At 38.8% G+C, this 15,052-nt stretch overlaps 1 protein-coding gene across 3 annotated transcripts in view; it reads left to right on the top strand.

Annotated features, from left to right (window-relative positions):
• The window catches only part of oxct1a (3-oxoacid CoA transferase 1a), a 43,956-nt gene that overhangs the window by 25,514 nt on the left and 3,390 nt on the right, over positions 1-15,052 (top strand). For 2 of the 3 annotated variants that reach the window (XM_069699561.1, XM_069699565.1), the window contains 2 exons: positions 7,442-7,531; positions 8,455-8,535. In XM_069699561.1, the coding sequence (XP_069555662.1) occupies positions 7,442-7,531; positions 8,455-8,535 (171 nt within the window). The other variant, XM_069699564.1, reaches the window with a different exon arrangement.

The raw sequence follows: 15,052 nt of genomic DNA, 5'->3' as shown, positions 1-15,052 counted from the left end.
AAAGCCACAGTGGCCCCACTCCTCCTCTGTGATTACTAAGGTCATGAACCCATTAAAAGCTTGTTCACAGTGTGTGAGGGTTCAACCAGAATGCCCTGCGGCACACAGCTGTTTTCTGCTCAACTGAAGGGTACATACAAGACTGTCTTAGCCTTTTATAGAAGCATCTCTTCTAAGCAACCGGGTGGTTTCATGTGTTCCCATGTACTGACTTTGAGAATAAAACATGGTAAACATATGGTAATTATCTATTATTATAATATATTATTATAAGTAAGGCAGCTGTATGCATAAGAATAGTCATTGAGCATGATTTTTTTAATTTTGTAACTTCATTGATTTTCATTTGACCTTTTCAGTCGTGTTTGTTTGTCCATCTAAATTGCTAATTAAGCCTGTTTTCAGATATTGAAGCTCTGCAGTGGAGCTGCTCAGAAGCAGAGGGTTTATCTTGTTTGGTCAGTCTAGTATTGGACAATTTGAACAGCGAAATAATGCAGCAACGCAGGCACACATACCTCTGTATTCACCTACGCCTCAATCTTCATTATCCTCTCTTTTGAAAGGATGGATGAAGAGAATTACGTTTCCCGCCTTTTGTGATAATGAAAATTATTAAGATGGGTGCACGGCGTGAAATTGGAAATGTTTTACGTAGGAGTTGGGGATACAGCACTCTCAGCATGATTATGTGGATTTTGAATGCTTTTAATATGCAAAATACCGATGAACAATTTCCAGTCGAGGGCTTTGAAACGCTTTTGCATCTCCACTCAGCCTGAAACATCTGGAAAAACAAAAGATGGCGAGAAAGGGGTAATATAATAAAGGATGTCATTTTGGATTTGTGCTACTTTATCATTTAGCTACTATACCTTTATCAGGTTGACCTAAACGTAGGGGGCTCCCAGCAGTTTCACAGGAGATGCACAGCGTGTCCCCACATATGTACGTCCTCACAGATTTCTAACCGGCAGCCGCACTACATTTTTATTAAGATATCCATGTTTGAACTCCCTATCCTAGCGGCGCCTGGCTTGACCGATTTGGTTTTAACACATGGGATGGGGCTAAAATCGTATAAATAAATGAGTCCATAGTTATCCGTTTTCAGCGGATATCTTGCTTACAACAAGATAGAGTAAGCAGTTTTATGTTTCTATGTGGTGTATTTATTCAGTTTGAGAAGCAATCTCTAGAAAGCAATAAAAAGGACTAGAAATTGCCTCTGTTACTAGGTCGTTGGTAAGTGTCGTGCTGTATTCCAAATTACATACTTCTCGTAGTACACTAATAAATAGTGCTATTCCACAAAAGGAGTCTTACTTGTATAGAGCAGGAATTTTGACAGAACAGTGTTGTTTCAAATTGCACACTGCTGTTCTGCACGTACAGGCAATAACCTCAGCAGGTGAACACATCACCCACCAGAATATCTGCAGCTTTAATTATTTTACCCAGAAATGAATGTGCCCTCTGATTAACAGACTCAATAAACACACTGATGGCTTCTTTGAGAGTGAATTGCCCACAATGTGAATCCATTTTGATTACGGTACATATTGTATTTAGTTGGTAACATGTTGTAACACAATAGTTGCTTGCCACCACCCTTTTTCACCAGATTTGGCTCCCTGCGGCTTCTTGCTTATCCCAAAAATGTTTACACAAATTTGTTGTGTTTCCATACTGTTTTTTTCTTTTTTCTTTTCTTGGTTTGCTGGAATTCTAGCAATCACAAGAGATATTTAAATGGATTGGAAGGAGAGAGTTGAATTTGTGCAGTGTGCAATTTAGTAAAAATGAAAAATATATCTCATCTTGTTTTTTTGTTTTTTTGGCCATATTAATATGCTTATTGTTGTTTGCATATCACAAGGGCTAAAATGGGTGTTTGAAAAAGAGAATTCTAAATATAGCATCTTATTAAAGAAATTCATAGGGACTTCGGAAGAAAACTTTGCATCAGTAATGAGTAGATGATGATTATGATGATTTATCATGAAAATTTTGACAATGTATTACTTTTCTTTGTGTAATGGTTACCTGAAATAGCATGTGACCAGCCTGTGGAAATTGTTTCCTTTTAGGCAATTGTATTGGTAAGGGTGTAAAGTTGTGTTATAATCCCATGAGGGATAGAGCACAAAATGGCATGACTGTTAAGTGAAATACAATTCATTTATGCTGCAGCTATGTAGTTGACAAAACTGAATTAAAAAAACAACTAAATTTAACACAAGCCCTACATCAGACATATACTCCAAACCCCTGGAGGCTCAGTATAACTGCAGCCTAAGTGCTACTTAAGCTTAAAGTGCTAGTTGGAGCTACTTACTATTAAAATGCAGTTACTGGCTCAAGTGCTCATGATGAGGTCCAATGTTTCCCACAGTTTGAGAATTGACTTGTGCGGGTGGATGCTTGTGACCGATGTGCATGCAGAGACTTATTCATTTAGAGGGGGAGAGTGTAACCTAGGTTATTTTCTGTAGCTATAATCTACTATAATCTAATGCCGACTATTTGTAAATTCCACAATTTCCAGATATCCCCTCAATGAATCACATGCACGCAATCTGCAACAATGTACTGATGTTCCTTAAACGCCTCATGCAAATGATCAGTAGTTCTGTGGCTGCGCAAATAGATTCAGTTATTGCATGTGGCCTAAAACTAGTTATTTTGAAAAGTGAAATAAGGCGTCCTATATAATTATAATTTACCACATTGAAACAGAATGACTTTATTTACCTCTGCGGATGTTAATCTACCTGGCTGGGCTGCTAAAGTAGTCTGGGTCATTTTTGATGGTAGATTGCACTGTTCTCACCAGTTCCACACTGTAAACAGTTGTGTTTTTCAGTCACTTTGAACAGTGTCCATTGTCTTCCTATCAGTTTCCTCTCTCTGAATCTTGTCATTAGTTGTCTGGGTAACGAAGGCTTGTGGCAGTCCGTCACTATGTTATTAAATAGAGAGCCATTTGTATCAGACAGTGGAGATTGTCAAAGAATTGGAGCGGGATAGAAAGGAAGCCAGTTGGTAAGTGGGAACTCTTGGATGGATAAAGGGGTCATTTTCTGTGGTGTTTCTTCCACTGAATGGACACTCGCAAAATGAATGAGAAAATTACATTCTGTTGTCATGGCAACACAAACCACTTTAGTGTAAGAAAAATACAGTGCTAGTCAAAGTATGCTTCCCATATGCTTCTCTCATTCTTTATTGCCACAAGAGCATATTTTCAATTTTCAATTTCACCCATGTGTGAGCAGCTGCCTTCTGAATTGATCCTTTTGACTTGTAATGGATAAAATGGCAACAAATTTTTTTATTTTATTTTTATTTGTACACTTAAAGAATAGAGGAAGTTGTACCTTTTGCATCCAGAGTTTGTTTTGATTGCTACACTTGTTTGACCCCATTTACCTGTACAGAGAGATCGGCAGTGTGTTATGCACTGCAGTTTTATTGCTGTTTCATACTTAATCTTATAATATATCTAATAGTAATAGGGCCTTGGTTGCCTTTGGGGGTCTCACAGTGAAACGTGGTTGAGTGGGACTGATTGTGTCATTGTATCTGCTATTACATATTAATATAGGTGTCATCTTAGCAAAACTTCAACTTTAAGAAGTGATGTATTATCTGGGTTCTGCACAACTGATACTGCGTCCTGCATCCCCCCACATTATTACTCACTTTTATGGCTATTATGTGAATTGGTGTTCCATCGCTGTCATCTTCTTTAATGCTTGTTTAATTAGCATATGTGTAGGCTACAGTATATCTGCCTCTGGCAAGGATTATTTTTTAAAGAGATAGTTCAGTAAGCCAGTAAAAAAGCAAAGTGGATTTTTAAAGAAAAATAACATTGGTAACAAGTTCTCTCATTACAGGGTCAAATGTGAAGTAGTGAAATACAAGCTACAACATTAATATAGACGTACTTTTGAAAATTTCAGATCTACCTTTAACAGCTTTGCAATTTGAATGAAATTAGGGGTTCTGTAATGCATTATGCAACAATAAAAAAGGTTTTCCCAAATAATATGCATGAATGTGCCACCAGGATTTTATTTGAGCAGCTGAGCAACAGTTATCACTGTTCAGAAGATGGATGTCTCAGCTTATTTTCATGTTTTTATGTGTTTCTGCTAATGAAAATGTGTCTTAGATATACACTGTCAATAGTGCCCCTGTGGAGCTCAGATTACAGCAGGCAAATGGACACACATCAGTGTGGTGTGGAAATTATAAACCTGTGTGGGTTCAGTTGGACCAGCAAGGTTAATATAATCTCAGTCTTGTTAATGAAATGATTAAATTACTCTGCTGTCGCTGGCAGAGGATATTTCTTTCCACGGATATTGTTCTGAAAATGTATCTGTTCCATTTGTGTCAGCATCTGGTCAAAAGCCAGATGGTATGGCAACACCCATATTTCCTGCATTGTTTTTGCAAAATACTTAGCTCCAAAACTGGGATGCCTCCAATAGTGACAGGCAGGTAGTCATGAATAGTTCCATTTTTGGGTGCAGGTGAAGAGGTTTACCAAAGCAGAGCAGCTTAGTCCTGCCAGAAAACATCAGAAGACAATCAACATAAAGTTACAGCTTGTTTGAATAAATACCTTTTAGTGAGCAGGATGGAATAGATTATCATCTTATTCCAAAGTACTATTTTATAAATTTGTTTTTCATCACACACGTAGTGTACAGATAAAGATACATTTGAATTTTTCTGCACAAAGCAGTTTTGATCAGAGCAGTTTTGATCAAAGCTGGCTCAGATTACCACATCCAAAGCTGTAAATCAGAGAAGCAAATGCCAGTCCTCGCAGTAATATAGGTCACTGACAGTGCTCACTTAGCAACAGAGCCCCAACCTGTCTGCAAATCTCCACAACAATGTTATTGCATCACAGTATTTCATATTTACCAAGGTCAGAAGCATTAGTGAGCCATTTCACCATATGCGTACCTTCATACACACTTATTTAAGGACTGATTTAAGCTAAACTGCTCTTTGGCTGCATCATTTTATCGCAAAGCTCGCATTCGTTCAAAAAAGTATTGCCTTTAATAGTTTTAGTTTCAGTAGCCAGAAATATACAGCTCATTCATTTTTATAGTCAAAGATGGTTCCAGTAGATGTTTAATTGATCTAGATTATTTTGTAATTTCCCTCAAACATTCATCATTGCACTGATGGATTGATTGTACTGATCATAACCAGGCTACTTTTTAACACTAGTCTGGTTGTCATCTAGAAAACAGATCTGTTCTTTGATCAACAGCAGTCCAGTTCGTAGCTGGAGTACATTAGGAGGTCTCTAGCTCAGGCGGCAGCTTTAAATCCTGATTTGCTACTATTTGGTCAGACAGTGTTATCCTTTAAGGACTGTGCACACACCACCCAGCCCAGTGGCTGTCATAAAGTGCATTAACATTGATCATATGAAAAAGTACAGTTTTCCTTTTGAAGTTTCATCGTAAAAGTGGCTGTGTGCTGAATGAAAATGCTGAAGGCAAAAAAAAAAAAAGGGTCATTGAAAGATTGTGTTTGTAGATTAAACGTTTAAATACTATTTTAATAAAATAGCTATTGGTGGTTTTATTTAAAGGTTTTGATAAGCTTGTCATTTGTGGTTCTTTCAGATAATAAAGTGAAGTATAGGAAATTAAATGCAGCCTCTTCCATACTCTATATGCTCTTCCCCACTTCCTCATTCCCCCCTCCCAAAGCTCCTGCTGTTCTCAGTTGATATCTCCTCAACCCAGCTGTCCTCCCCAGAGGCAGACAGTATCCTTATGATCCACCACACTTGGCATATATATCCTCTGGTTATTGAGCAGAGAGCAAAACAGGCTCTTCACATGATTGATGAGGAAATGGGTTTCTAATTCCGTTACGCAGCCGTCGCCCTGTGGCCATATCTACATGTTAGCCCTCCTTATTTAGAAACCTTCTTTTCTGGGAACTGTGCGGGACTTCGAGACAATTTTTTCGCCCAGCTGGCAATTCTGTTGTGGTGATGATCTTTCAGATTGCTTTTTTAAAGTACCTTTCTTGGTTTGCTTTTGAAAATACAAACTTACTATGATTGTATTTTAACTGAAGAAAACGAGTATTTACTTACTCACTGAATTGTGACTTGACAAAGCTTTAGTGTGCTGGGTTTCTACACAGGAGCATCCAGGCATGTTTTAAAGCCCCTACTTTGACCATCTTATTACAAAACCTAATTTAAAAGGTAGAAAAGTGAACACTTGAGATTGCTTCAGTGCAAAACACCTTCCTGCCTGCTCTCTGCACTGGTCTCATTTCTTTGCTGTTGTCATTATGTTCTTCTGCCTAAAATAAGAGACTGAACTCCCTGAATATTTATTGATGTGGATGTTTGTCTGTTTGCTAGCAACACAAATCTTTCACAAACCATCCAGGCATTTTCTTCAAAGGTATGGCTTTGAGAGCCATTTCTAGAGCAGAACCCCTCAAAGGCTTGTATATTTATAAAGTATAATGAAGCAACGGTCCCAATTAATAGTTGATAATGTTAAGTTTTGCAATATAGGGGAATCTTATACTGGGTTCTGGGTTTGATTGCCTTCTTTCTCTCCTCTAAAAAATGTGGTTTAGATTTGTTAAACTGGAAACGTTTGAAATCTGTGAGCTCTATTTTGCATTTCACTCTTTTGTTTCTTAAACTCTGTCTAACTGCTTCATTGCCTCCTCTTCTCAATTATGCTTAAATCTAATATGTTTTAGTAACCTCGAACAATATTGACTCTTTCAGCATACTCTGGATTGCTTGGGTGGACATTTTATCATCATTAATTGGCAAACCTTTTACAGTGTTGCCACTGTAGCCTCACTGTATTTTTCTAATGCTGAAGATCCACTTGTATGTCTTCCTCCTGTTCACTGTGTCCATGTGTGTGGAGTTTTTCAGGGTCTTGCTTATTGCAGGGATGAAGTAAGGCTTTACTGAGCACAAAGCATTAGAAGATATTGTCTCACCAAAGACACAAAGCAGTTTTGTAAACTTTTATGTATTTTTGATGAGGGCTGGGCGATGTATCAATGTTTAGTCATGTATCACTTAATCTTTATATTCACATTACAGATTATTATTTATCAAAAATCTCTGCGTAAATATTTTGTGAAAACAAAGTAGTTGCAACAACAATATCAAGTTATTTGCTCAAAATATTGTGATATTTGATTTTGTCCATATCGCCCCGCCCGAAATTTTTGATGGAGCAGGATTTGTTTTTTAAGAGCTACTTTAAATGGGTAGAATATTGCTGCCGTGTCTTCCCGTCCCCTTAAGTCACTGTTGTTTACCATTATTCTGTTTTGGTGTATTTGGTGTAGATTGAACTGTTGGGTTTGGATTGTGCTTCAATTGTTGTTTTTAATTTTCCATTCTCAGGGAAAGATGGTGAAGGGAATGGGAGGAGCCATGGATTTGGTGGCTAGCGCTGGAACCAAGGTGGTGGTCACCATGGAGCACTCAGCTAAGGTGTGTATGCATTTAAGAGTTTAAGTACGGAGTTTTATTGTGCATGGTCTAACCAACATTGCCTTCATAAATCCCCTCAAAAGACTCCTTTGCTGTATTTGGAGTCCAGACCAATTTGAATTGGCAATTTCCTTTTCCCATGTTAGAACCTGCACCAGTGTGCCTTGTATCTTCTTCCTACAGTAATGAATGTGAATGTTATGGCTGATTAAGGATAATTCTGTTAATGGATTGCTCAATGCCTCTTTACCAGAGAGCACCAGGCTCATCCTGATGAGGTTCTGCACACAAGCCATCTCCTGTTTCTTCGTCTTCAGCTAATTTAAGTAGAAGTCGAGAACTGCGCTCTGTGTTTCGGGAAGAGCTGATTAGTTTGACTGGTGCTGCAGCAAGTAATGAATAACCCCACAGGGCTTCTGACTATAGCAGTAGGCAATGCAACTGAATTGGTTTACTTTTAGAAAGTCCAGGCCGATATGATGCAAGGGCAGCGTAACATTCTGCATTCACAGAAGCATGCTGTTTTTGCTAATGGAGCGCTGTCTGGCGCCCAGCTATAGTCCAGATGGTGCAGCAGGTGAGCATAAATTTACTGCCCTCAAGCCTGTATTCATTCATGACAGGGAAGGTGGGGGCGGCAGTTGGGTGCGGGTATGATGTGCGCTTTTGAGCCAGCGTTGGAGGCATTTGGATGCGTGTGTCTTTCTTAAAGATGCCTGCCGGGGAAACTGAGACACACTCATCTGGAGTATGTGCTGTATATCCTTTAGGATGACTGTACATAACCAGCTGCATCCCTGAATATATTAAAATTTAAGCTGCATCCCCAAAAGAATTAAGACATTATTTGAAGTCACTGACACAGTTAACTGGCTAAAGTGAATACATAACCTTTCATTTAACCAACTGCTCTTTTCTTTCAGGGAGGAAAACACAAGATATTGGACAAATGCAGCCTCCCTTTGACAGGAAAACAGTGTGTGGATCGGATCATCACAGAAAAGGTGCATTTTTATGTTGTTATGCGTGTTGGTTAAATATGCAGATATGCCTTCATCAACCGAAATTTAAATAGAACATTAATGCACCAAATACACAGGTGAAGACACCCAATTGTAGCCTACTTAATACCTCATTCAGACCTTGAGAGTGATGCACATTACTTCCGTCAAGACAAATTGCTTCTTTTTTTTTTTTTAACAGAACAGAGAGGAGAGTTGCTTCTGAAACTGAAAGTATTATGGAATCTGAGGAATTGTCTAGAATGACCGTGATCAGCTCCGGTGCCGCGTCAAAGCCGGCCAAGAATGAATCCAGTCTTTAGACTTGTGTCGAATCTAGCTACATATGGGTCAGCCCACGTCAACCAGCCATCCTTCTCGATCCGGGTTAGATGCGGGTCAATTATTGCACGAGATGCTTAGTGTGGTTTGCAATCAGGACTGGTTGTACTGTGAGGCGTGACGACACCTTCCATGTTTATTCCTCGGAGAAGAGACAACATTCCTTTATCTTGGATGTCAGATGCAGTGCCTGGCTGAGCTGTCACGTGTTAAAATGCTGTTGCGGACACGGATTGAACCTGCCTTTTATGTGACATGTAAGAGCACAGATGTGTCTACTGTGCAACAGTCAGATATGAATGGGTCCGCTGCAGGATGAACATGTGTCATTAGACTTGCAATAGACCTGCACTCACTATACCAGTTTGTGATGTCTAAAAGTGGTATAAGTCTAAATGATTGAGCCTATACATACAATAAGCTGAAGTGTGGGATTGTTGTTTTCTTTCCCTGGTATCATATTACTGTCATTCCTAGCGGATTTTTTTTTTAAATATACAGTTTATGGCTGTGCACTGTCTATGTACCTAATCAGTCAAGCTAAATGTGCTTTTTCATGTCTTTAACATGAATTTGTTTTATTTGAGGGCTGTCTGTTCATCTTGAAGGAGTGAATGACTGGAACCAAAATGTATTATGGTAACTTCGGTAGTCAGTGGGTTTGAATTTCTGTTCTATCACAGCTCATTAGTTTAGCAATAAACAGAGCACACGGAGACAGTGAACCCAACAGAACAAAAGTCACTCACATTGTCTCTTTCTCTTAATTATATCTCTCGCACACACACACACACACACACACACACACACACACACACACACACACACACACACACACACACACACACACACACACACACACACACACACACACACACACACACACACACACACACACACACAAAACAAGCACACACAAGCAGCTGATAAATGTGTCTGAAACAACAGATGGAAATTACATTTATTCTTTGAACACTAATTCAGTCTGTTGGTTTCTGTATCGATTTTGTTAGTTTTTTATTTTTATTTTCATGGTTGGGGTTGGGTTCCCTTCATTAGGTATGTTGTTGATACTCGCATCCCCGCCTCAGGGCAATACTTATAAGGATGTTGATGCTTGTGCTATAATTGCAGCCACAGATAATCGCTGGTTGCTTGTTTTGTACTCAATAATTTATGCTGTGAAGTGAGGCACACATTGCAAACCCAAAATTTGCATTAAGCTCTTGTCTATAAGGTTTTAATTTCCACCTCTGAAAGACATTCCTATGTTAAGAATGGTTGGGTTTGTTAGTTTGCAGTGTTTGTTATGTATGAGTTGTGCTATTAATACAAAGTCCAAAGTGGCAGTGATGGACAAGATTGATGTCGCAATATTGTTGGGAAGTCTTATTGACACACCATAGCATGAGAGTTGGGGAGATACAGATGAGGTGGCAGTTGTGAGTTGGTTCCCATTTTTCATTTTTAAAAGGGAGACCACAGGGTGTACTTGCCTGAGGCGGAGCAGCCGTGTTTGTGCTCTGATTGCTATGGATTATGTACTGCGGGGTGTGATGGAAGAATATGCAAACATTTGCTGACCTAATTGATTTAACCCTGCATATGAAATAAATAATAATGAGGAGAGAGGGTAGTTAGAAAAATACAGGAAGGAAGAATAAAGAGAAATTCAGGAAAAGATGTGTAGGAGGTACAGAAAAAAAAGGTCCTGAGAGATGTTCCAGTAGCTGGTAGAGCTTGTAACTGATGCAGTTTTTGTGTCCTCATGCCCTCTGGTTAGTTCCTTGTTACCCTCTGGTGGTTGCTGCCTTTGGAACTTGTTCATTGAAAACATGACCTGTCAGAGCGTGTGTCCATGCCACCCGCCTCCCCCTGTTCTCTCCTGCTCGATTGGCTTTTGTTGTGACTGCACAGTATTTCTCAGCAAGCAGATTTCGGTCAACATTTATAAAGGTTAAAACTCTTTCTACTGCTCTGCTAGCATTGGAACCACCTCCTCCTCTTCCTCATTTCAGCTGCTGCTGCTTTCTTTTCCTCTCTCTTGATACGTACTGTCTTCTCTTATTACATTCCCAGGTTTTTACTTTCTGTATGACTTGAATTTTTACAGTCCAGAGTCTGTGACCTCCTTTTTTATTTAGCTTCTTCTATATTGACGTTTTCCACTCATTTCTTTGTCCATTTTATAGTTTTCTCACCCCTTATACTTTATTCTTCTGATGACATGCTTGTTGTGCTTTGGAAAGATTGAAAAAAAAAAGAAGTTCCCTCCGTGTTGACATCTGACAGTGAGCTTGTCATCTTTTCAGATATTGCAAGTGGTGTTAAGTGTTTTTTGTTACCTCCAGCTCTGTCTGTGATTACCACTGTAAAATAGTGGTTCTTTTGTCAAACAGCACAAGAGTAAATTGCTGATTTAAATGATGGTGTGAGTGCAGCAACGGTTAACTTGATTAGTTGGGAGCTAATCAAATCATGATTTTTTTTATACTTGTTAAGTGTTGTTGTTGTCAACAGGTGACAGAGATTGAGCGCTAGGTCAGCCATACTGCATAATTACCTTTATTGAAAGACGGTATATGGATCAGAGATGAAAAGAACAGAATGAAAAAGGCATTCAATGCTACTTATTTGCATGTAGCGGTTGAAATGCTAAATTTTGTTCCAAGGAAACACATATTCATGTGAACACCAAACATTAAGAGATCTGTAAAAGCTGTGTGTGAAGAAGCATTTATCTGCATCATAGTGTCATTTGTCTGGGATGTTTGAATCTATGGCAATGAGATCAGACTGGCGTGGTCTCAGTTCATGAACTGTATATTTCCTCAGGCCTCCTTTCTTGGCATTTATAGACAATGACATTCTGTCCCTCTGATATTGTATTAAAGCAAAATTGTCCATGTTTAAACTAGGTCACCTGCTGTAATAAAAGGACAGCTAAAATATTTGTTCTATGCATTCATGTTTGAGGTGCTGATTACAGCTACAGTAAGATCCACAAATGTCTTGGAAACATAATAATGCTCAAATGGTGTGACTTTGAGGCAATGTAAAAAGACTCCAGAGTGCCTTAATTATGTACATGTTATGAATATTTTTTTGGTCAAGATTGATTAACAAACAATGTGTACACTATCATTTACTGTACCTCCACGAAGCCTTCTAGTGCCTTGCAGTTACAGTAATCTGACCAACGAGAGAAATGTGGGAATTATGACCGGAGTAGGCTTGAAATCTTTACTCCACTATATAATACACTTGGTTGGCAGCAATATACATTTTAGATTTTTGGCCCATATTCTTTTTCAGTTGATACTGAAAAACCAAGGTGAAACATAAATAAAAAAGCATATTCCTTTTAAAGAAGCTATAACACACCCAGTGAGAAAAAGAAGGATATGTTTGATGAGAGGAAATTATTTATTGTTTCCACTCTAATTTCCAGTCTAACTTTGCTTGTTGCAGGTTATTGCAGTCCTTGTGGTACAATTTCACCAACAATAAATCTGTCTGACAGTAATCTGCCCTGCTGCCATCTTTCTCCATGACAATAACGAAGAGAAAAACAATTATCTGTGATTGTCAGTGAACATTGATCAATAAATGTCACAGTTTGTGAGTCTATAAATCTTCCTGCAGGATTTTGCTCTTTCCACACAGAGTTATTTTACCAGGACATTTATGGTGAATAGTCACACGCATGAAGTGATAGAGATAAGCCAAGTTGTCACCAAGACCAGAAGGGTAATATTTCAGCCAATGTCTGAAGTCATGTGTAATCTTAATATTCAGCTATTTATGGTGAGATTAATAAAATCCAACAGCCAAGCAGCATAGCATTGGGGCCTTTTGTTCAACGTTGTCCAGCAAGACTATAAAACTGCCAGTGGACTACGAGGATAATTATTATTGTGGTTTATCCCCAAGGTGACTCTGAGCCGTAGAAAATGAGGGTATATACATCGAGTGAGAAGAAGTACCTTTAATTAGAGTGGTTATCCTAAATTTATTCTCCACCTGTAGCTATCCATACAAATTTCTGATCCAAATTGTTTCCAAAATATATATTTTTTTTTTTACCTGAACTGGGACTTTCAAAACCTGACGAAATATACTTTTCTTTCTCCACACTGACACGAGCACATATGCTCACGTACGCAATATATTATCACAGACACAGACTCCTCTTTGGCTCACAATGGCCAGGAGGGATAGTAATTCAAGAGCTGTTTGAAATAGTGTTGTTCTGTTTGGAGATCCTGGGTGGTAGGAAACCTGTTGCCTCAGGACGTGTCTCTGCTGATTCTCTATGGCTGGATGATTTTAGACACGATGTTGCCATTTCTTTTTCTCTTAATCACAGTTGCCCTGTTTACGAGCTTGTTTGCTTGCGGCGTTATCATTAATGTACATGCATTTTTGTAACCTCATTGGGTACCTTTTTCCAGCATAAATACTGATCCGGACCAGCTGTCGTTATGGGGACCAAAGCCTGGTCTTAATGAGGCAAAGCCTAATTGCTAGGGTCCTGGTAAAGGTTAGGAGGTGTGAATTGAGATTAGGTTATGGTTAGGCATTGATTGGTTATGGTTAAGGTTAGGGTTTTGATTAGGCTGTCCACAATGAATGCAAATCAATACAATGTCCTAACAAGGATAGCTGCCCAAACGTGTGTGTGTTTGTGTGTGTCTTGATCACATTACCTCTGCTGCCCTTATTGCTCGAGTTGCTGTCATTCACAAAGGTCTCTACTATATCTCTCTGTATTTTCCCCTCTTAACAGGTATTTAGAGAATTATTTCCTGTTTTAAAAATGAGAAAGTAAAAACACAATTGCCCATTCATTCACAGATGAAGCAAAATGGCTCCTGAATTATTCAATCATCACATAGAAAAGCGCTACCTTTGGCATTTTCCATAATGACAGCAATACCAATGATGGCAATTATTATTCCAGCAATCAAATTGAAAGTTCTTTATGGTCCTACTGTGAGCTTTTGTCTGAACACATCTCAGAATCTTCTCCTTGCAATTGTTGGAATACATTGACAGGATCCTGGGTAAGCTTTTGTTTATTTGTTGGAGGGTCAAACTCTAATTTCTTCACCTATCTCTTTCTTGTATTCACATTTGTCTAAAGCTAGCTGAGAGATGGGTGCGTATTGTTGTTACATGACATTCAGCCCACTTCTTGCCAGACAACACATGGGTTACACTACCAGCTTCTTAATGACTAACTTGCAAATCTGGTTATTGGTGGAGGTGGCTTTGAAGACTGTGAAGAAAGGTGACTCAACAGTTTCCCAGTAAAAGGCAGCTTTGCAAATGGAAGCACAGTTGTTGTTTTTTATTAGTGAAATGTTGGTATTAGAAATTAGGTCGGCTGATAGTTAATAGCTTACCCAGACTATTATGCGCCAAGGTCTTATGCATTGTAAAGCAGAGTCAAACTGCGAGTTTTACACTGACATACCACGGCACCTACCAAAACTGCACACTGTTGTTGCATCTAAATCAACCACCACTGGCACATTTCAACAAATCTTTAATTTCACTTCATCATTTGCGACACGTGTCACAATTAGAGATGCGCGTCCGTGTCTGTGTTATCCGTAGACTCTCGTTCCCAATGACATTCCATCTGTCTCGCTATGTCGGAGTGAGACATCTACCCCGTCTCTGTGTGTGTGCATTTAATGAGCTGAGAGTCCTGACAGGCTTTGCTTGGAAGTGACTGTGGCCTCGCCTGTCAGTCCCTGCTGAGAGAAACAACAGGGCCCCAGCTTGGATGAGCGCGCCTCGCTGTCTTAGTATTTTTGCATTGTTTGCATAAATAGGGATCATGAATTTGCTCTATATTCATTTTTAAATGATTATATAAGCTGTACAGTGTGAACCCCTAATTTGTCACGTCAGACCTGTGTTGATAAGCAGCAGTCTGTTAACTGAGAATACTCTCACGTTCAATTTGAACCATCAGCTTTGACAGATTTCCTTGGCTGTCTAAATGGAGATGGGAAATTATCTTAATAGTGTTAATGTAGAACAGGAATAACTTGGGGTAGATACCAGAGAATCATCGAAACTCAAAAGTCAATCTTGCTAATCTCACTGAAATAGGATCTTTATATTATATTATTCTATATTATATTATATTATATTATATTATATT

The sequence above is a fragment of the Brachyistius frenatus genome, unplaced genomic scaffold (genome assembly GCF_029030835.1).
Source record: "Brachyistius frenatus isolate BFR_SWC_R1_liver_20210118 unplaced genomic scaffold, ASM2903083v1 Contig_30, whole genome shotgun sequence".
Taxonomy (NCBI): Eukaryota; Metazoa; Chordata; class Actinopteri; family Embiotocidae; genus Brachyistius; species Brachyistius frenatus.
This window is presented reverse-complemented; position numbering and strand designations above follow the sequence as displayed.